General features: G+C 35.9%; 2 protein-coding genes across 2 annotated transcripts; one reads left to right on the plus strand and one right to left on the minus strand.

The window, feature by feature from the left end:
* Window positions 1-205: 205 nt before the first annotated feature.
* On the plus strand, window positions 206-8,265 carry LOC147402817 (uncharacterized). The gene is made up of 7 exons (XM_086438168.1): window positions 206-937; window positions 2,113-2,191; window positions 3,964-4,118; window positions 4,861-4,990; window positions 5,153-5,338; window positions 6,823-6,894; window positions 7,041-8,265. Exons 1-7 carry the CDS (start codon window positions 435-437, stop codon window positions 7,869-7,871), a joined length of 1,956 nt encoding a protein of 651 aa, XP_086294294.1. The 5' UTR covers window positions 206-434; the 3' UTR covers window positions 7,872-8,265.
* Window positions 8,266-9,831: 1,566 nt separating this feature from the next.
* On the minus strand, window positions 9,832-15,373 carry LOC147402818 (autophagy-related protein 13b-like). Its single transcript, XM_086438167.1, has 4 exons — window positions 15,199-15,373; window positions 13,500-14,941; window positions 13,209-13,390; window positions 9,832-10,507 (listed from the first exon to the last, which is right to left on the minus strand). The coding sequence occupies exons 2-4, from the start codon at window positions 14,931-14,933 to the stop codon at window positions 10,141-10,143; spliced, it is 1,983 nt and encodes a 660-aa protein (XP_086294293.1). The 5' UTR covers window positions 14,934-14,941; window positions 15,199-15,373; the 3' UTR covers window positions 9,832-10,140.
* Between the last annotated feature and the right edge of the window lie 6,527 nt (window positions 15,374-21,900).

The following is a 21,900-nucleotide window of genomic DNA, read 5'->3' on the forward strand; positions in this document are numbered from 1 at the left end:
CGACAACGAGGTTGCCTCCTATACAAGGCCAGTTTCGCCGGTTGTTTTTCAGTTTAACTTATGAAGCTCATTTTACCAAAATAGTCCCTACTCTTTATCAAAATTGACTGTAACATATTTAAGGAATAAGGACCTATTAGTCATTTCACATAAACACCTTTTCTTTTCTTCTGGATGGTGCATAAAGATCGTGTAGTTCTTAATTTCTTCGATCTCTCTCTCTGGTTCTATTTTTTTTTTTTCTTTTTGAATTTTTTCTAGGGTTTCGATTTGGTCATCTCTTGTCTTCTGATCGAATCGACAAACGTTCTCTAGCAGATTATTTTTTAATTGTTCGATTTTTCTCTGCAATTTCCAGTTCAAAACCCTAAAGTTCGGATTTTTCACGCATTTGGTTTCTGATTTGAGAGAGCTATATATTTGTAGTAGCTTTAATGGCTGATCAAGAAGAAGAGGACTTGCGTATGGCGTTGCGTATGAGTCTCCATTCGCCACCTGAGGCGAAGAGGAGCAAACCAAGGGAGAATGCCGTAGTTCCGACGGTTTCTAGTAATCCGGAAGAGTCCCCGGAGGCAAGAAATCGGAAATTGCAGCGAGAACTAATGGCGGCAGCGGCAGAGAAGAGGATGTTGATGGCGAAGAGCTCCGCAGTTACGAAGGCCGAGGGGAAGAAAGCTTCAGCTTCAGTTTCAATGGCGGATGAGAGCGGTGGTGTTTTGGCGGCAGAGAAGAATGTCGATGTAGCCATGGTTGAGAAGAGTGATGTTGTGGAGCCTGTAAGCGGAAAATCGAAGCCAGTCTATCGAGGAGAGGAGGGGAAAGATTTGAATTTGGGGGAGGAGCTGTCGCCTGAGGTTGCAAATCAGTTGTTTTCTATGGTGTTTGGGGATAGAGTTTCGAAGGAAATTCTAGCGCAATGGAGTAATCAGGGAATCAGGTATGAATATACATGTATTGAAGCTCTTATTGTTGAATTAGTGATTTTTTGTTGAAGTTCTCTTGGTTAAATCTAGTGTGTTCACTTTCTACTTCTATGGCCAAGCTCGTATTTTAAGGGACCAAGAATCTCTGATCCTGTGTAATCAAAATTTCACCTTTTACACTAATGCACAGATGGGAATTTTATCACACAGAACCCAAGACTTCTGGTCCTACTAAATACTCCCTTGTTTCTTGCCCAATTCAACTATGTGTTATATTGCAACACATCGTTGATGATATTGAACAATTTATACTCCCTTCATGACACCTGCAAATGAAATTTGTAGCTTAGCCTGATTTTGATGACATTTCAGGCAAGAGAGTTATGTTTTATTGTTTAAGCATTTTTTTTAATCTTTTTTTTTTTGTTGCATTTCGAAGTATTTTAAAATTGTTTTCAAACAAAGAAACCAATGAATTAAAACTTTTGTTTTCATGGTTGTGGGGCGTTCAAACCCCATTTAGTTAAGTCAGTTTTGTAATCTTATGTACATGCATAAGTTTAGGGTATACATATAACACAACAAAGTGAGTTTTATTATTAGTTTTAAAATTTTAAAAATAGATAGGTGGTTACATTGCCTAGGAGAACAAAGGGGAATGGAGATAAGTTTGCAACCTGTCAACTCACTGGCCTATAAAAATACTTGTCAACTCGCACAAACATTTGATCCAGTGTAGTAGGTGCTACCTAGGTACCGCTGACAAAGATACGTGTGAGTGTGGGTGTAGGCACGGTCGCAAACTTGTAGTTAACTTAACCCCCCAATTGAGATATGTCAGCCAAGATATTAAGTCAGATACATTAGTATGGGTGTAGGCCGAGTCACAGTTAACTCCCCCAGATTGAGATATCTCAGCCAAGTTATTTTGAGACCAAGCTTTGAATCGTGCCAACATCGATCTCCTATGTTGCACATCACATGTGGATCTTACCCTAGTCACAGCCGAGATTGAAAAGCATGATAGCAAGTTTTGGACTTGGCTTGATCTTTGGTGATCATGCTGCTGCAGATATTTTTTATAATTCAGATTTTTTGTTTCGCTGGATTTGGTTTTTTATAATTTTCTTCCGACATGTTAGTTTTATATTTATAGTCTCTGCTAATGTTATACAAATGGTTCCTATAGGTTCAGCTCTGATCCAGAAACATGTATGGGCTTGGTACAACATGAAGGGGGTCCTTGTGGCGTGTTAGCAACCATACAGGTAATTTCAAAATTTCTTACTTTTTTAGCTTAGTGTGTGGACGGTTCTCATAATGTTTTGTGAAATATTTTTGTCTTGTGTATGAACTTACTTAGTTGTTACTTTGGTGCAATTATGAACTAGCCCTGGATTTTTGGCCATTGTGTTTTTGTCCGCACTTTGGTAAATTGTTTGACATTATCTATTAGTTGAGTATAGTCACAACTTATTTGCATAAGAAAATCTTGGGAGATACTTTGTAAGGTTGCAATAACATCAGTGCTCTGTATACATTTTTCTTTCATGTGATTGTCGACTTCCTATGTCCACGTTTAGGTCACTTGTTTGGCATTATCCATTAGTTCAATCCCGATGTTAGAAGTATAGCTGCAACTGACTTGTGTAAGAAAATCTTGGGAGATTTTAGAACTCTTGTAGTGTTGGGACACCTGGAAGATCTCAGTTCAGTTGAAATAAGAACCAAACAATTGGAAAATGAAATTAGATTTTTCTTAAATACACCCTTCCTATCATTCTCCTTAAACATTGGTGAAAATCTCATGATATTTTCCTAACATTTTTCTGAGAAATGGTCACTGCTAACTACAATAACTTACTGACAGTGATCAGTGGGATCCTCACAATTGACAATATTTACAACTTGTACCAAAATGAATGTACGGCCATTTTCTCCTGATATTTTCCTAGCTTACTCCTTATTTTCTTTCTAAAAGGCTAAATGTGAATTCACATTTTTTTTTGTTCAACTCTGGTAGCTAAATTATTCTGCTAAAGTTGCTCCTATTTCTTCAGAAGCCTACTCTCATTCTGGAATCTCTTTTGGCTCCAGCAATCTTCTTACTCATTATTATTATATATGCCTTGAATCTACCTTGTGACTGTTCTCTATTGTAACTTTAGCAGTTGGAACCCAGATTTTTTACAATTATCGAACTCATCCTGGACTATATCATTAGGTTGTTTTCCCTTTGTGTTTATAAATCTAAAACCCGTATTAAAAATTGCGGCACACCTTTTGTGTTCATGTTACATCTAACTCTGCATAAATAATAACAGCAAACCTCGTAGAAATACAATGACATCAAAGCATGTGCAATAGACATAAGGTTGGTGGTGAATTACTGGTTGCCCTTGTAGTTGTACAAGCCACATGATAAATATGGAAATCATTGCTGGTATATCTATTACAAATGGATGATCAAATTAACATTTTGTTGTTGTTGCTAAGTATGATCAAATTGACATTTAGAAGTGTTGTATTGTCCCAAGAAACCTAACACAAGAAACATATCTAAGAACAAGAATGCTGTTCAATAATGTCATGCCTAAGATTCTTGTAAAACATGACGACTTTGCTGCTTAATCTGGCCAAGCCTTAAATTCAAATTGTAGGAAGAAAAGAAGTGAAGTTTCACTGAACATCCACTAACAATTTGAATTTATGTGATGCTGATAATTTGTAACATTTGAATTCTGAATTATTTCATGTGCTGTGGACTGTGGTTTATTGTTAGGCGTTATCATTATGTCCGAGTTTTGGTTAAAAAACAATTCCCTCTTGTATGAATTTTTTGTTTCTGATTATCCTATGTTATGATTTATAACTTAAATGGTGCACGTGCATTTTTATTCATCATTTTATGCTTTTGTCCTTACTTTTATTCATATTATTAGTTTTCTTGTAATTTATTTACACTATCAGGTTTTAGGACCATTTATTCATCCATTATAAAAGAAATTTATCTTACAATATTTTCTGCTGGGTTATGCAGGCATATGTCCTCAAATACCTACTGTTTTTTTCAGACGAATTAGGTAAAAATACAGCCAACTTGACATCACAAAAATTGGGTCCAAGTAGATTTTCTCAAAGTGAATGTGTTACATTGGGTAATTTTGCTTCTCTAACTGACGATGGAAAGGCAAGGTGATTACTCTGCTCATTAGAATATTTTGATCCTACTCTATATAAACTTTAATGTCATCAAGTTCAAAATTTTATAGGTATTAAACTTCACATTCAAATCTCAAGTGCTAGAATTTCAAGAAAGGCATTTAAATTGATAAAACCTTTAAGAAAGCTGGCAATTGATATTCTGTTGGTGGTAAGCCACTTTTATGTTCCCATCCCTCCCCCCCCCCCAAAAAAATAAAAATAAATAAATAATAATAATAATACTAATAATAATAATAATAATAATAAGTGTTCTCCTATCTTTCCTATATGATGCTGTTGACCTAGCTACTGAAAGAAGGCAACACGCTTGTGTTCCATTGGTCGGAGGTGAATATCTGTGTACTCGATTTGATCAAACAGACGTTTATCGTCTCCATGTGGACACTACAGTCTACATACCCATGAACAAAACTTGTTTGCCAAAACCATGTCTGAATATCCAATCATATATATTTAAAAAAAATCAAGAGTTTGAAGGTGCATGATCCAACAAGTGATCGGTTGATCTTAAATATGTCTGGCACTTCTGTACCTTTGATGAAAACATAGGTCTAACTTTAGTCATTACAAAATTTTAATTGTTGATTATTGTGTTAAAAAAAACTATTTCACGTAGCATTCTATTTTGATTCCATTGTGATCTAGTTTGGCTTTCCAGACTACATTGCCTTACAGAACAGTGTGTTAACATCCCTCTCTGAAAAATATGCAGTGCTTTAGTTCAAAGTATGGTAGAAATATTATTTCTATGTGGAAATAAGAAAAGGGCTGTAGTTGCAACTCTCAACGTTTCTTTGAGCCATCTCCCTGAAGCGGCTTCTGAAGGTGCTCAGAATGATGAGGTGAGGCTTTCTGAGTGGTTAGTGGATGTTCTTTTGCAGCATCAGTTGGGAATCTTGGATTAAACCTGAAACACTGTGTCCTCTATTCCCTCTCATATATATAAGCATGACTCATCCATGTATAATTTTGCTTATGTTCAGTTTGCAATATTTTATCTACAGATAATTGCAAAAGCCTTGGAGGGTCTTCTGTTTGAATCTGCTTCAGACTTGCAGAAAGCTTTAAGAGTTAACGCATTCACATCGCAGATGAGTGCTTTTCAACACCTCAAGGCAATGCTTCCCATTTTCCAAAGTCGTTTGGGAGCAATGTTGTTCCTCATTTCTGCTCTACTTTCTCGTGGACTGGTATGCTCCTTAGTCTAGAACAGCTCTCCTTTTTTCCAGTGTGCATTATATGTTCTGACAGTATTATCAGTTCTGATTTCTCAACATGACATATTAAGATGGATTGTAGTAATTCGTAGTTAGTTTTGGTGCCTTGCTGTAGCCACATGTACAAGAAGAAAATAGGTTTGATATTTTGTAGTGAATTGGTGCCTTGTCTTGCCGACAGAAGAAAATAGGTTTGATATTTTGTAGCGAATTGGTAAATTTATCAGACTAACTGATAAAGCACAGATTTTTTTTTCTTTTGGGGGGGGGAGCAGATGGTTACAAAGCAAGTTACTGATTTTTACAATATTAAGCATTTATCTGTGACACAAACTATTGGAACTCATGGAGATTGATTTAGATGTTGTTAAGGAACAGGGCCACCTAGAGTCAGTGGTGCATGTTCAAGCAGAACTGAGTTTCTCCCTTGAATTGTACTTGGTCACCACAGTCTTTTGCCCCCTTCCATGTACTTTGTTTGGTTCTTTTTAAATTTGTTAGGCGTTTCAATATTCGTGAAGCCCAGGTTTGATAACTAATCCTCCGGAAGAACTAGGTGGGAAAATGAACTTGCAAACAAATTAGAAACTGAAAAAAATAGGAACTTCCTAGGATTGAAATGGAAACTAACTAAAGAATTTCTAAATTACTTAAAGCTGAATAAACTAAACACATGGGACTGAAATCAAAATTGGGTTGAGTATGGCCCCAATCCAGTCAACCCGAACCATGCTGGTCAAACCAAATTGACTTGGTCAGATCTGGATGAATTGATTCGGCCATGAAAATTGTCTTCTCTTTGTCTTTTTCTGGTCCATTTTCTCTAGAAAATCAAGAGCCATCTGTTCTACTTCACCGGTGGATTTGGGCGAGAGAGGTGATCTAAATAAAAAATGGACCATGGACACCCGTCATAAAAAATAAAAAAAATGGAACATGGACGATTGTGTGCATTTAAGAATGCCTAACATGCTTATAAAGTAATCAAACTAAGATGATACATGGATATTTAACTTATATATATTTTTGTGGAATTTACTATTCACCAAAATATTTTGTGGAAGGACTAATGATTTCCACAAAAATTACATAAAAGGAAACTGAAGATTAAATTTTGTGTCGAGCCTTGTGGAAATGGAAATATTTCGGTACATTTTGTGCAAATATGTTGAAATTTAATACCATGATTAATTGCTTGTTATTATTCCCATTTATGTGAGTTCTACTCTCTCTCTCTCTCTATAACATTTCATATATTTTTCATTTATTCGTGGTTGTTTCTTGTTTATGCCATTGCTCAATTGTCCAAAAAATCTATGCATCTAGGTTTTTCAGGTTTATTATTAACTTGGCCAGTCAACTTTTTTAAATTGAATATGTTCAATGCTAGAGTCAATATTCTATTGTTGCTTTAGGCTTCGTGTTATTAAAGCACTGGTAGTTTTTGCTTGTTGTAGGAGTATGTACAGGAGGATAGGGATGATCCTAGCCTTCCATTGGTCACTGCTCCATTTGGACATGCCTCACAGGTATTATACACGTCACTGGAGTTCCTTCTTTCACTTGGCTACTGTAGTAGATTAGGGCTGTCAGGAGCTCCTCTTTAATGAAATTGTGCTCCAGATTTGATTGAACCAGGAAATAATGTATTAGATGCCCTTTCTTGTTGGAACAGGAAATTGTGAACCTATTACTTTGTGGGCAGGCTGTCCCTAATGTGTTTGATGGGAGTATGGATTTTGGAGGCGGTATGTTTCTGAAGGGCATACCTACTAGTGTGGAAGTAGGATTCCTTACTCTCCTGGAATCCCTCAATTTCTGTAAGGTTGGCCAGCATTTTAAATGCCCAAAGTGGCCAATCTGGGTAATTGGAAGTGAGTCCCATTACACAGTTGTTTTTGCTCTCGATACTAGTGTTCAAGACGAGAATGAACTTGAAGAGCGAGAATCACTGATTCGTAAAGCATTTGATGCCCAAGACCAGAGTGGAGGAGGAGGTTTCATTAGTGTGGAAGGGCTCCATCAAGTTCTAAGAGAAACAAGTATCAACCTGCCCCAAGAGAAGCTCAATCAACTTTGCTCCATGGGTTTTATAGTATGGAGTGAATTTTGGCAGGTTTTGCTGGAGTTGGAGAAGAGCTTGGGAGGTCTGAAGGATTCATCAGGACTGATGGGTAAGAAGCTATTTGATCTCTACCATTTTAATGGGATTGCAAAGTCAGTTTTGAACGGTAGCCAAGCTATGTTGGAGGGTGAGAGTCCTTTGCAGAGACCTAGGCTTTCTAAATTGAGGGTTTCGGTTCCCCCAAGGTGGACACCTGAGGAGTTCATGGCAGATGTTGTAGTGACGCCCAGCACAGGTGGGGACACTTCTAGTGGGAAGGATGCTATCGTCGAAGTACCAAAGGCTGAGCCGCCTCAGCATGCACCATTAGTAGATTGCATCAGGACTAGGTGGCCCCGAGCAGTTTGTAATTGGGTTGGAGATCCACCTAGCATAGTTTGATCAATGTTTGGTTTGATTCTGTACTGGATCAGGGTACAAGAGTGTCAGAGCTGTTGTTATAAGAAACAATTTGAGTATTGGAAAAGCAAGTTAGTGGAGAAGAAAAGGAAAGTGATAGGCTCCATTTATTTGCATTCGCAACAAATCGTCAGCAAGAGGAGGGGAGCATGCATTTGTGTTTTTTAGTCGTTCGGCCATTCCTTGAGGTGTATTACTGTTAAAGACTTTTCACAGTATTGCTCTCTTATCAGTTGATTTGCGGAAAAGGAAGAGACTATTACATGATATTGTTATTAATAAAAGTGTAATTTTATTTGATTTTGACCCTATTGTGTTGTTTAGGGAAGCTTTCCAGCTGAGCTATTTTAATAAACATTAGTTTGCTTTTATTATATTTACATGTTGTAACAATATGGGGACCCAAATTTTGATTTTTCTTCAACTCTTTTTTTCCTTGCACTTTGAAGTATTTGCAGCTGATGTCATTTTGGGGACAAACACCATGACATGAAGCACTTGGTACACTCTTTTGTTAATTTGGCTATGAATTCTATGGGTTTAGACTTGTTAGATTTGACAAAATGGGTGCTGTGCACCACTCTTCTTACATGGTGCACTGCTTCGTAAATCTGGACTGGACCCACCTTCAGGGTAAGATCATAATCCGAAAATCATTCCAATTGGACCATCTTAATCATCCATTCAGTAACCAAAATTTTAATGGCTAGAAAATCAGGATACGAGCTCATTTGATGAGCTTAATGTTCCAAAAGTTCAATGGAAATCCCTACAAGTAAGTGGTATGCTTGACCTTGGGAACTATTCGGTGGAATGCAATGAAAGAAAAAATCACAAATCAAATTGTTTTGGTCTCGTCTTTAATCCTAAATCTTGAATTTATTTACTTAATAACCCAAGACATGGTTGTTACCAAGCCATTTTTTTTTACTTTGTGTGTCATGCCGCTGAAGAACTGGTTAAGTTAACCTAACTTCTATTGCCACACTAATTTTTTATTATAAAACAATTAAATATTAAATACAATGTATGAATATATGAACAAAAGATAATTCCTATATCTTAAATCTTCCTTTTTAAATTTTTTTTTTAAATCTTTTTAGTTGGTAAAATGGCACACGTTAACAAAATCCAACAAGTAAATATCCTCTTCTTGTTTAGATGTTTTTTTATTGGTAAAATTTTTGGGATTTCTTTTCATGTGGATGGATTTTGAGCTGAGGTCTATGGTATCAAGTACATCAAGACTTTACCATTAACCACAAAGCTAGTTGGCTTTTCTAAGATTTTCTTGGAAGAGAGAACAATTCTACCGATAAAAAAAAACAAACAAAAAAGTGCTCAAATTCACAGAAAAACCTCACTTCTTGATTAGCATTTGAAATCAATCCACCTAAATCCAATTGGAAAATACCGCTGAGACACTGGAATCACAACTTGCTTCGCCAATACTCACTTTCTTCTTAGAACCCATAAAACCACTTTTCTTCTAGGATCACCTTTTTTTTTTGCTTTCTTTCTTTCACAAAGAAAAAACGACAAATGCTCTTTTGGTTTAAAAGCAACCCATAACCCATATTTTGCCTAGAAAAAAAATTAACTTTCAGGACCAGAAGGAAGAAACTGTTATGTTTACAGCAGATGAATCTCAAAGAATGGTAACACTGAAAACAAGCATAAACGCTTTTTTTTTTATGTCCACATGCAGTTCCAACATCTTATGACCCAGACAAGGGAGATCAGACAACACTGGGATCTCTGCAAACCACAGTTATGTCCCACAAACTCTTGTACACAATATACTCAAACTTGCTGGTCATATTTTAGAAGAAAATACAAGAACCAGCCAAGCCAAGGCAAGATTCCGAAGCTTAATTTAAGCAAACTAGATGATTCTAATTCAGTAGCCATCCAGACCTATCACTCTCCAAATACACTATAGTCATGGCTGCATAGTACGCCCCATAAACCATTCTTTTTGTATAAAATATCAAAGGCCAAACAAGTTAAGTGCTTTATACATAGGAAGTGACCGTGACAGGTAAGACTGTCATGAGTTCTACTTTATGCACACATATACATTTCCTCACAAATACGCATAAAAAGGATATTAGAGGGGCTAACAAACATACCTCAGTGTGGTATGTATGAACACTTTCATATGTACAAAGTTTCCTAGGGCATCAAAAGCTCACTAAGCCATACCTCTCTGTTGGCAGTATCCATTGAATGGGACAACATTGGCCAATGTCTAGGACTCACCTCCTTGCCTAAGCAACAAGTCTTTCATCTCTCTGTACCTTCGAAGCTCTTCCAATGCTTCAGCAGTTGTCTTTAACCCAGGAGATGTAATACCCAAATCAGAGGCAGCATTCTGAACTACCACTGACTCAGGGTTTGTGCTCACATCAGGTTCTTGGATGTTTTTGTTCCAGATCTCAGGCTTGGAGATTTGTGACAATTTGATCGAGTTTGAGAAGTCTGGGCGGAGTGGCTGGGCTGTCCTTAGCATGCGTACCAGATCACCGACAGCAGCATCTTGGGATTTTCTTACAGGCAATAGTCCTCCTGGCTCGAGAGGCTCGCCAAGATGCCCTTTTCCGTCAAAAGATTCAGGTCTGAAAGCATCAAGTATATGCAGTAGGTGAGTTGAAAAGTTCAGGAAGATCCTCAAAATATTCTTTCATTTTCTTTTCTTTTTTTCACTTTTTGTTCTTTGACAAGTGTAAAGGATTCAATTCCAGTTTTGAAGCTGCCTAAGCACTTCATTCATTGAGTCCAATTACAATTATTCGCACGTATAACATAGAACATATGCAAATATAAATTTATTCTGTGAGTATTTGGCAGCATTAAACAATGTTCAGCCAAGTGGGATGTGAATTGTCAGTAATTGAATGATTCACCTTGACACCCACTGAACAAGAAGTCAGTTGAGTCAAAGTCTATGTAATGCGGGATGCAAATCAAACCAACAGTAACGGGTTCCAAATAAAATTTTGTAAAAAAATTTTTTTTTTTTTTTTTTCCATCACCATCAATTAGCCTTTCCACCGTCCATCCCAAGTAGAATAAATCTAGGCTGCCCTGCATCACTATATATCTGGATGGTGCAGCTCAATGGTGAAAATTTTATTGAAGTTACTGATAGGAAAGATGATAAGAGGGAAAGTCGTCCTTCGAGATTTGAAGTCTTAGATACAAGGTACCCGCTTGCTGTCTGAAGGCCATCACTTTTGGATGAAGCCATGCAAAAGGTTTGTAATTTCAACTCCTATAGTGCTTACAGTTACCCAAGAGACAGCAAGTTAAGATCCCAAATACCCAATTCCTGAATGAGTTTAAGATTTGCAAAATTCAACACTACTCTATGCTTGGTTATTGAGAAAGAAAAAAGAAGAATCCTCTTGGGAAAAAAGAAGCAGCATTACATGTATGCGGCCTCTTCTTCAGGGCTGTTCGAGAAATCTAAGAATTGTGGCTTCAGAACCTTCTATTCCATGATTTCCAATTAAAGAATTAGAAGCATACCTCCAGAAAGAAGCTAAACTTGATAAGGAAACTAAAGCTAATTTAAACAAAAAGGCACTAATAATAATACGTTATAGGATGGATATTAAAATGACTTTGGATGAACCTGAGCATACGAATGAAAACAGTCCAATGTTTGTGCCATATTAAAATGACTTTGCTCTTTTGTGCCAACGCTTTGGGCTCATTTTTTGTGCTGGTTTCAAATCAGTTGGGTATTCCCAAATTCAGTTTCGTCTTTCATCCAAGCTTGGAGTGATAATGTGTTCTTGCGTAGTAAAAGAACTCTTTGGGCCCTTCTCCCTTTTGCCATCTGCTGGCCCATTTGGAATGAGAGAAACCGGAGAGTATTTCATGGAGAAGATAGTAATTTTCATGAGATGTTGTGCAAATTTTGGGGCTGCTGTTCTTTTGGAGCAAATTAGATCCAGATTTTAAAGGGGTCTTTTTTGAGGAGTTTGTTTTTAGATGGGATTCTCTGTGCTCTTTGTAAAGATCACATTCATATCTTGTTGTACTCTGGCTGGTTATCTCAACCACCTGAGACCATGACGATGATGATAGCAGCACTGACAGTATCAGAGAAGACAAAAAAGTAAGGTTTGCATTTTTGTGTTTGTATTTCAGATTTTTATAATGCTTAAAGCAAATGTAAAACTTATTTTTTTATATGTCTAGCTTAAGCTAGGTGCTTCAATGCCTAGTGCTTTAGTGCCAAGGCACACCTAGGAGACTGCTTTTGTAACCCTTTTTTAGGCACTAAGGTTCCTACCAGGGGAATAACAATTAAGTTATTTATCATTTCTAATATTTCGGAAATTAAGTGGTTAAACACAACTATAGTTCCTTGGGAATCTAATTATATTTATTAAGTTATTATCCAGTAAATTATGGTGTATGAAATTTTTTATTTATTTTTACATATTTTATTCTTTCCATATTTCCATCATAACTAAAATATTATGTTATAAAGCATGTGTGGAAAAGTCTGAATTCCAAGTTACTTGAAAGTGCCATGTCAGACATCTACGTGGCTCCTTATAAACAAACTAGATTTCTTTTTCTATTCTTTGGTAAGTAGATTTCTTTGTTTTCAATACCATCGCACTTTGTGATCAGTCTAGAAGCCAAGTAATGTCAGTCCTTCATCTCTTCAAGTCACATATCTGAACTTTTAGCTCCCCTCCAAAACCTTTAAAATAGTTAGGACCAGAATTTTGAAAGTAATCAAGAATGCAAGTATGATCACTATTCCATTTTATAAAACATACACACCCATATTAAAATTATACAGTAGCTAATGTATGGCTGACTAAAACAAGCACGGTGATTATAAACCATAAATAAATCTTATTAAAGGTTTATTCCACTCCAATTGCGCTAGGGGATTCTATAGAAACAAACAATAAACATCTTCTAGAAGGAACACAGTTGTCCCAATCCTTGTATTCTCAGTCCCTTGCTCATGGAGGAGACTCTTCTCATGGAATTTATAGGCACATTTGTATATTGGGAACTCTATTGCCTTCTGTATTTTACATTTCTTCTTCTTGTTCTTCTTCTTTTGTAGTTAAGTAATCATTACTTTTGTAAGCACATTTTTATATTTGATATTTCTCATTGCAAAAAAGTTTTTTTTTTTTTTTCCCCGTCAATATAGGCTGAAAGGAAATTAACCTAAGAATAAAAGCAACCGGAAGTACTGATGGAAAGTGTTTGAGTCAAAACATCAGGCATACAAGGATATAAATCAATAGAATGCACTGAATAATTATTCAAGGATCATACCTACAACATGGATCCACTATATCATCAAAATCAGCAAATGGGCAGGCAAACTCAGGTTCATCGAACTCATCCTGAAAAGACAATCTACCAGAGCTCCTGGAAAACGAAATTCGTGGTGAACTATTGGCCGATATCTTTGCTCCAGAAAGATTCACAACCTCATCTTTCCCAAAAGAGTTCATCTGAAGTAGACAAGAGCAGGCATCATGAAGCAAACAAGTTGCGGAAAAAAAATAATACAGGAAATTTCATGAGGTCATGGCTATGGAAAAAGAGTTACCAATACAATACCTTCTGTGTTGTTAGGCCAGTCTGAATATCTCCTAATATCATCAGAGCTCTAGCATTATCAGTCCGAGAAGAAGAACCTGGCTTTGAGCTTCTCGGAGAAGGAGACAAAGGCGGAACATGACTGGTGGGTACCAATGGGCTCCTACCCAACTTGGCTGTGGGTATGCTGACTGGATCACTTTCGGAGCGTAGAAGAGCCCTGGATAAATGGTTACCTGGAAAATAGGTTGGAGGGGATGGGGAAGGAGATGGAGAGAAAAATGGTGATGTCCGGTATTCATCAAAACTTGTATTCTTCTTAGAAGCTAAAGACGCATTGTTGGAGTGTGGGTTTTCAGGAGGATGGCGTAGCGAACTCATGGGTGGGAGGCGATGGGAACTTGGATTGGAAGATGAAGAACGGAAATCTGAGTATGTGGGTGAAGGTGAGGGCGACACCAAAGGTGCCGTTGAGGCTCTGTAAAGGTCATAACCCCAGCTATGCCTCCGTGCAAATGGCATGGGAGAAAGTGATCCATGGGACCCGAAATCTGTTATCGGAAGAGAAGGAAATCTCTTAAGAGGTTCGGTTGCTGGGCTCCCAACGTAATCTGGTATGAATTGTGGGGATATAGGGTGCAACGGTTCCAAGCTTACATCCAACAGACTTGGACGATACAACACCGACAGACAAAGCCTACCACAAGAAGTATCCACGGGTGTGAACCCGAATGGCTGCATCTCTGCCTCCTCTCTACGAGTGAAAGGCTCGACAAAAGAAGAGACCCTATGAGCAAGGCTATACGTGCGGAGTTGGCCCGACGAATTAAGGTCTCGGAAAAGCTTGTATGCTGGTAAGATCCTAACAGTAAGATACAAAGACCTTAACAGTATAATTGACTTCTTATACAAGGCCGAATGACTCGTACCACTGCTTCTCTTGCTCGCTGAATTAGATTCCCTACTCTTTCGAGGCTCATACTTCACTACCCATCTCTCTATAACCTTCTCACTCTTCATTTCTGAAGGAAACTCACCCAGCCCAGAAACCCAACTACTTGGAAATCTCTCTTTCGAATTCGAAGAGAGATTCCTCACAAGACCCACTCTAGGAGATAACTGAATTGGATCCAAATCTACTGGTCTCTGAACTAGAATTACATCAACAACCATCGGTTCGAGATTGCTTTGGCGCCACAGATCAAGATTCTCTAAAGCGGCTGGGCATTCTCGAAGGGCTAAATTAAACCATTTATCCCTCGGTCTGATACTCGAAGACGACGATGTTGACGAAGATGGAGATGAAAGAATCTGCTCTCCACTATAATTACGAGAAGACACACAAGGAGACCTTGATTCAAGTATAATATGGAGACTCTTGGTGAAGAACTCAGTGATTATTTGCTCGATTTTTGCAGGTTCAGATTGATGATTGGCATGAGATGACGAAGCCATAATTCTCTCTAAACAAACAGTTTCATCACAGTAAAAAAATAAATAAAAAAATAACTCAAAATTTACCACTAAAACCAATCAAATCCACCAAAAATTAAATAAAGAAAAAAAGAAGAAGAAGATAAAACCCTAGAAACGATACTGTTCTAGTTAGACAGAGCAAAAGCTCAAGCGTCCTACGTGGAGAAACCCTAAAAATCAATCGAATCAAAGATAAATTTGCAGTAATTTACAGATCATAAGATGAAAGATTCATTTAGAGTACCGTTTACTTTTGAAGTTTGAGCATATTTTTTTTTCCGATTTTGAGTCTGATCTTCTGAGGACGGAAAGGAAATAACATAACAGAGAAGAAGTAGCAGAAGAAGAAGATAAAGTGAAAGTACGAATATGCCCCAACTTTTGGGTAATTTCGGCGTCGTCGGGTCGGTCAGTTAATACTAAATAGTAATGTAAGATGACTAGAGCGAGTATAAAGTTGACAAAAAGATCACCTAGAGAGCAATTTGAAGACGTCCACACGCCAACCCACTTTTGGGGGCCCATCAATATCTGGGCTTTGGCCCACATATTGATGAACCTACTTATACAACAAAATGAAGGTTGATGATTGGTGATTTTGAGTCAATTATATCTAATAAAATTTTATCATGATTTGAAAACCTAAATCCTTTGGAATAAGGATTTGATGATGATCTTGTATTTGGCTTTCTTCCTCAAGGATCTTTTTAAAAACGCTTCGACTATCAAGTTAGTATGCAAATTTGCAAAGTTTGTTTTTTTATCTTTATTATCAAAAGATCCTCTACCTTTTGTGTATGTGGATATCTCATCTACGGACCTTTGAATTCCTTATATTAGGTGTATCACTTTGTTACTAAGAAATGTTCATATAACAAAGAATAATGACGAATATGCGGTCTTCGTACATGGCTAATGTGGTAAGAGCACATAATCACGTATCTTTTTCCAATGTATCTTAATGAAAACGATCTATGATTCTGTTCCCTTGCCACATTAGCTGTGTATCCAACCGCATACCAAGACCGCGTGCATTTATCACGACTCATAATAAAATACAACGATGGACCCCACACCCTTTATCCTCCACATAACAAGAGATTGAGATTGAGTACTGATAATCTGACTTAGCCATGTGGCAACTCAATCGACTTACCTGACGTGATAGACTTGGGAATCGTAGATGTGCTCTCCTCGGGATACAGAACGACGGTTCCCTATAAAAAAAAATGTGTAGTTTGTATCTCGAGGAGAAAACATCTACAATTTTCGAGCCTGTCACGTTAGGTAAGTCGATTGAGTATGCCACGTGCCTAAGTCAGATTATCACGACTCATTGATATTTAATCTCACTACGAATCTTGAAGACAACTTTTAACTTTATTATCTTTCCTATTCACTTTCAAGAATATATTTTCAACTTTATTATCTTGCATCTTTTACTTCTTTTCAAGATTATCCTTTCAACTTTATTGTTTTTTTTCTTTACTATTCCTTTTCCATTAATACCTTTCCAACTTTATTTCTTCCTCTTCTCTAACCCTTTAACCCCAAGGAGGATGTAAGTGTAGATAAGAATGACTTGACTCATTGAGTCGATTTGGAATAAACGAGTCAAAGCCTTTCAAACTTATTTAAATAAGTTTAAATTGTAATAATTGCATTTGTGTTGTAAAATGGACTATGGGCGCTTAATCACAAAATCTCATTTCATATAGATCACAAACATTTAAATTTTCGAAAATCAGTTTCTGTGAATGAAAACGAACACCAAGACTAATGTGTATGGGTCAACTCAATCAACTTGAATCTTGGACGAGCCTTGATAAATCCTTGTTTGGCAGAAAACAAGCTTTAAAACCATGGATCCGATCCAGAAAATTGGATTTTAAGACCATGATTTTATATATAGGTGCACAACTAACTAATTGGGCTTGTCAGGCTTAACCCATGCTTTGTGGGTTTAAAACATGGGCTTTCTTAAAAGGGTTTCATCATAAAACAGGTGCAACTTGGACGGGTCATACGTAAGCCCACTTAATTAACCTAAACTCTACTAAGAAATATTAATATATTATTTATTTTAATGTTGAATGACTAAGAAGTAACATATTAGTAATAGATTGAGTATAACTAAGATGTGAATGATGAGGTTGATCCATGTACAAAGATTACCAATCACAACTCTAATACGCAAAGACTAATGATAAAATGACTCAAAAAACAGTACTCGGTTGACATGGCAAGTGTACAGAACCATAGACTTTTTCCTTGTGCATCTCGAAAAAAAAGATCTATGGTTCAGTGCACTTGCCAAGTCGACCAAGTGTGATTTTTCGAGTCCGATTATCACGACTCATGCAAATTGAATATATCTAAAGAACGAGATGAAGATCCAAAAGAGAACTTGAATTGAGGTGTTGAGATCAGATATAAACACATTTGTAATAAAAGAAGACATAAAACCTAATTTTAGATTAGACTTAGGGGATGATAATAATATTCTTATATAATTAGTTATCAATAACCTTAATTGCATTTACATAAGGTTTTACCACTTTTTTTATATAATGATCTTAGTACTTGACCCAGATGGGCTTGGGCTTCATGACAAGTGGGTTAGCTTGGGCCCAATATGAACTGGTTTGGGTGTTGGCTATGATTGGACTGATTGCATGACGCAGGTGAATAAGCTCATTTGGTGGGTCCCACGTTGAGGATATCTACGTGGCAAGTTGGATCACTGCACATACACAGGCAACGGAGGGGGAAAATTTCTATCTATTGCTGCAAATAATTTTCTGAAATCAGCTTTACCGATGCTTTGATTACACAGAGCAAATGAATTGCATTGCAAAAAATTTCAGCAAATGATTTGCGGCACAAAAAAACGCTTTAAATCATTTGTAAAATCACAATGAAATTTTTATTGAAAATCTCAACCAATCACAAAAAACCATTTTCACTGAAAAACATTTGCAGTGCAAATCATTTGCAAATACAAATGATTTGAAGTGTACCAAAGCAAGGCCGTATGCAATTAAGAGCAAATGATATTGCCACATCATTGTGTGATGAATAAACACTATAAGTGATTAGCATTGGATCCAACTCCACTGGTCTATGTTTTAAAACACTTTTTGGATGACCATTGAATTGAGTCAACTTTACAATTCACAAATCGACACAACCAAAATAATTAAAGATATATTAAATTTATTAAATATTTTATAATATTTATAAATTTTAAGACTTTGTATTATATCATTTTGTTATTTTCTCAAACAAACATTAAATATAATATGTATCTCGACCAAGTTTCCTACTCATAATAGAGTTTTAATACCAAATCACAATTCAAAATTCAATCGGATTTTGTTTGCTTGGCCGAGTTTCGAGTCTAGCCAATGAGTTTTAAAACATAGGTTAAGACAGAAAAGAGAATTATCGTACAAAATCTTATCCCCAAAGATTTGAAGTCAACTGAATGAATCACATTCCTCCATTCAATTATGTTAAAAGGACCAAAATCATATCGTCTGTTATTGAAATTATGTTCATAATCGTTTTTACCATATCAATTCGCGTCTTTTTAGGTTTTTCTCTTATTCTTTGAACACCTTAAACTTTCATATTCCTTGGATGTTGGAAGGAAGACGTTCTCTTTCATCAATAAATCAAAGAATGTAAAAGAAAGTGTGATTTAAATATACCTCTCCAACTTTTAGTGAGTATTAATTTTAGACACTCCTGTGTTGTCAAATTGTTGGCATACCACTTAACCGAAGTCTACTTTGTTAGACTAACAGAAAAAGACCGAAAACAAACTCATGTTCAATTTTTAGTCAAAAATCTATCATCTTCAAGCTCTTCAACTTCTATAGCAAATTAATTTTAACTTATTAAATCTTGTCTCCAATCCATCATTTTCAACTTCATTATAACTCTTGTAAAAGATACCAAATATTCCATTATCTTTTACTTTTCCAAAATCGTGTACTGTTCTTGAGGTTGAGGTTTGAAGGATGAAGACATGGATAAAAAACTTTCCTCAAGAAGTTGAAGATGAATGATTTTGGGGATAAAGAAATAAAGAGTTTTTGGCTAAAGATGTTGGAAGAGAACATTTTAAGTCATATTTTGTTAGTCTCCCGGAGAAGATTGAGGCCAAGTTGGGTATGTCACTAATTTGATGAGTTTGGCCTTTCAAATCTCTTACAAAACTTTTCAAACTTGAGAAAAATTAAGTGTAAGTTTTTTTTATTAGATCTCGAGGTCATGCCCCAACAATTAAAGAGAAAAGTATGCAAATTAATAGTTGCGCCTATTAGAATATCAGGTATGATATGTTTATGGTGTATATTTATGCACCATATCATCTTCTCATGAAGATTATGATCATAGTTGCACGTATTAGGATTTTTGTAAGGGAAGTTATATTGACACGCCACTGGACTTTAAGGACGAATCAATTTAAAAAAAAAATTAAAATTAAAATTAAGGGTACCACCTTCTCTATCACCTTTGTGTCTTCTCTGGTGAACCAACACGCCAATCATCCTCTTTCTCTTTCTCTCTCTGGATCAGATATCTTCCATCTTGGTGTAATCTCTGATTATTTTCACGAGCATGTCATCCAACAACTTGTGCATTTCTGATAGTTATTATGGGCAATCATCCTTCTGGTTGGTGGTGTCATCGTCGTCCATAAGAATAAAAAATTCAAAACTCTAGTCTCCGTTGTTCATTATTGATAATTTTGACCAAAAGATAATTAAGTTGCACGATTGAATCAAATACGCTTTTAAGAGATTATGACAAACATGATCTAGCTAGTGAACTACTACATCTGAACTACTCCATGATAAATTGGATACAAAGTGATAGACTTCACAGACATGCGTTATCATCAACGACATAATAAATTTTTTCATCACCTTCAACCATTCGATCAATAATATCAAGAGCACCGATATTATATGTTACCAATTTCATGTTTTTTTATTCAAAAGAAGATTCAATTATGAGAAAATATTAGTTGAAGATTCCCTTAGCTTAGTTGATCAGGCTTGAGCAGTGTTGATCCCATGACTTGGGTTCAAATCCCCTTGAACCCACTTCACCTCTATCAACCACTAAACCCTCATTTTTTGTTGAGTGTATATTTCCTTCATTCCCAGGTATTTCATACTCCAGTAAAGTCCCATGACTCTCTTTTATTCATAGTTCTCCCCTTCTCCAATAAATTGATTTTTTGAAGTTGTTGGTTGGTTAACATTTTCTCCCAATTTTTTTTTAAAAAAATGAGAAATTATTAAAGAATTAGATATAATGTAGTGTAATAGGTATATAGTGATACATTAGATCATCTTCTTATGAAGATTAAGACAAAAGACTTGACTAGGATCAAATTAGAAAGAAACGAAAATATATTAAAGTAAAATCTACAACTAAACGGTTATACCAATTAGAAATAAAGACAAATCTCAAAATATAAAAAGCAGAAACTGATCCAAGAGGATGAGTGGATAAGCAAATGCATGCCCACATTCTAGGGATGAACCTCATGATAATGATAGAGATTATTATTTATTAATCGATCTTAAACATAGAATCGCTAATTCAAATTCAACCACAAAATTAGAAGAAGGAAGGTTGCCCGACTATTTAAAGAAGAAGACAACAAAGAAGAATACTACTAAATTATAATGTAAAGTTACACATTTATTTTGATTGGAAAATGGATAAATACATCTTGTCTTTGTTGGCTTTCCATTGAAGTGGAAACCTTTTTGTCCCATTGGTTAGTAGGTTTCTATGATGGAATAACTCCTCATTGTTGCACCCAAAATACCAACCAATGAATTAGATGGTCAACCTCCTCTCAATATGATTAGTGACCAATCTTAATATAGTTGAACTTAAGAAAATACTAGCCAATCAAACTGATGGTTGGAATGCTAGGGATTCCCAAGGACAATGTGTATTGATCTCTAGGAAATTTGTGTTTTTACTCTTATCTGAACCGTCTGTTTGATGGAGAACCTCAATCGTGGGTTGTGGGTAGAGAAGTCTATAACATTTTTATTATTTTGCATCCATGACTTAAATGATCTAATCCTTTTATTAGAGATTTTTCTCTTGCGCCCAACTCTCGATTTGACATTTTGGGAACCAATCTTCCTTCCATCCTTACTTTGAGCATATAAATTTTTTTTTTAGGTATAACTTCAATGGATGTTTGATTATTATTTTAGCTTTCAAGTAAATAATAAAAATAATCACAAATAAATATTTTAATTATTTATTATGATCAAGCAAAATTATTGATCGGAACCAATGCAATATAGTCATTTCGAGTAAGGTGGCATTACCAATAATATCATTCAAGCCATAGCAAGTCATTATTGATTTTTAAAAGACAGTTTGATTAAACAAAATTGATTTATTACTTAGAAATATTATCGATTTTAAATGGAAAAAAAAGAATAAATTTTACTATTTAACAAAATATTATATACAACAATGAGATCGACAAAACAAAACAAAAAAAAGGACAAAAATCAAGTTGATACTCAGAGCAGATATGTTCCGAAGGTGCTCCATCCTCTAGGATATTTTATCAGAGGTTGCTTGGATTCTAATTTGGGTTTCTTTAATACAAAAAGACCAAAATCAAATCGATAAAGGAGATGAATACATGAATCTAATACTAAAATTTTAATTTTAATATCTATTGAAGGAGATATGATCCAGATAAAGCATGGACTCTTCCAGCTAGATACATAAGAGACTCCCACTAGATCTTATCTCCTTTGGTAATGGTTTTCAAATCACTTTAGATTTCATGATCAACTTTGTGGATATTTTAAAATGATTTGATTTGATTTGGACTTCTATGTCAATTGGAGAATCATAAAGAAATGGTGGAGCTTTTATTCCTAAA

Source organism: Akebia trifoliata, chromosome 4, assembly GCF_017979445.1.
Source record: "Akebia trifoliata isolate Shusen 1 chromosome 4, ASM1797944v1, whole genome shotgun sequence".
Taxonomy (NCBI): domain Eukaryota; kingdom Viridiplantae; phylum Streptophyta; class Magnoliopsida; order Ranunculales; family Lardizabalaceae; genus Akebia; species Akebia trifoliata.

Coding starts and splice junctions, on each gene's coding strand:
- LOC147402817 (XM_086438168.1), top strand. CDS start 435: ATGGCTGATCAAGAAGAAGAGGACTTGCGTATGGCGTTGCGTATGAGT. Junction 2,192..3,963: donor GCGTGTTAGCAACCATACAG/GTAATTTCAAAA, acceptor TGGGTTATGCAG/GCATATGTCCTCAAATACCT. Junction 4,991..5,152: donor AAGGTGCTCAGAATGATGAG/GTGAGGCTTTCT, acceptor TTTTATCTACAG/ATAATTGCAAAAGCCTTGGA.
- LOC147402818 (XM_086438167.1), bottom strand. CDS start 14,933: ATGGCTTCGTCATCTCATGCCAATCATCAATCTGAACCTGCAAAAATC. Junction 13,391..13,499: donor CTGGCCTAACAACACAGAAG/GTATTGTATTGG, acceptor TGTCTACTTCAG/ATGAACTCTTTTGGGAAAGA. Junction 10,508..13,208: donor ATAGTGGATCCATGTTGTAG/GTATGATCCTTG, acceptor TGATGCTTTCAG/ACCTGAATCTTTTGACGGAA.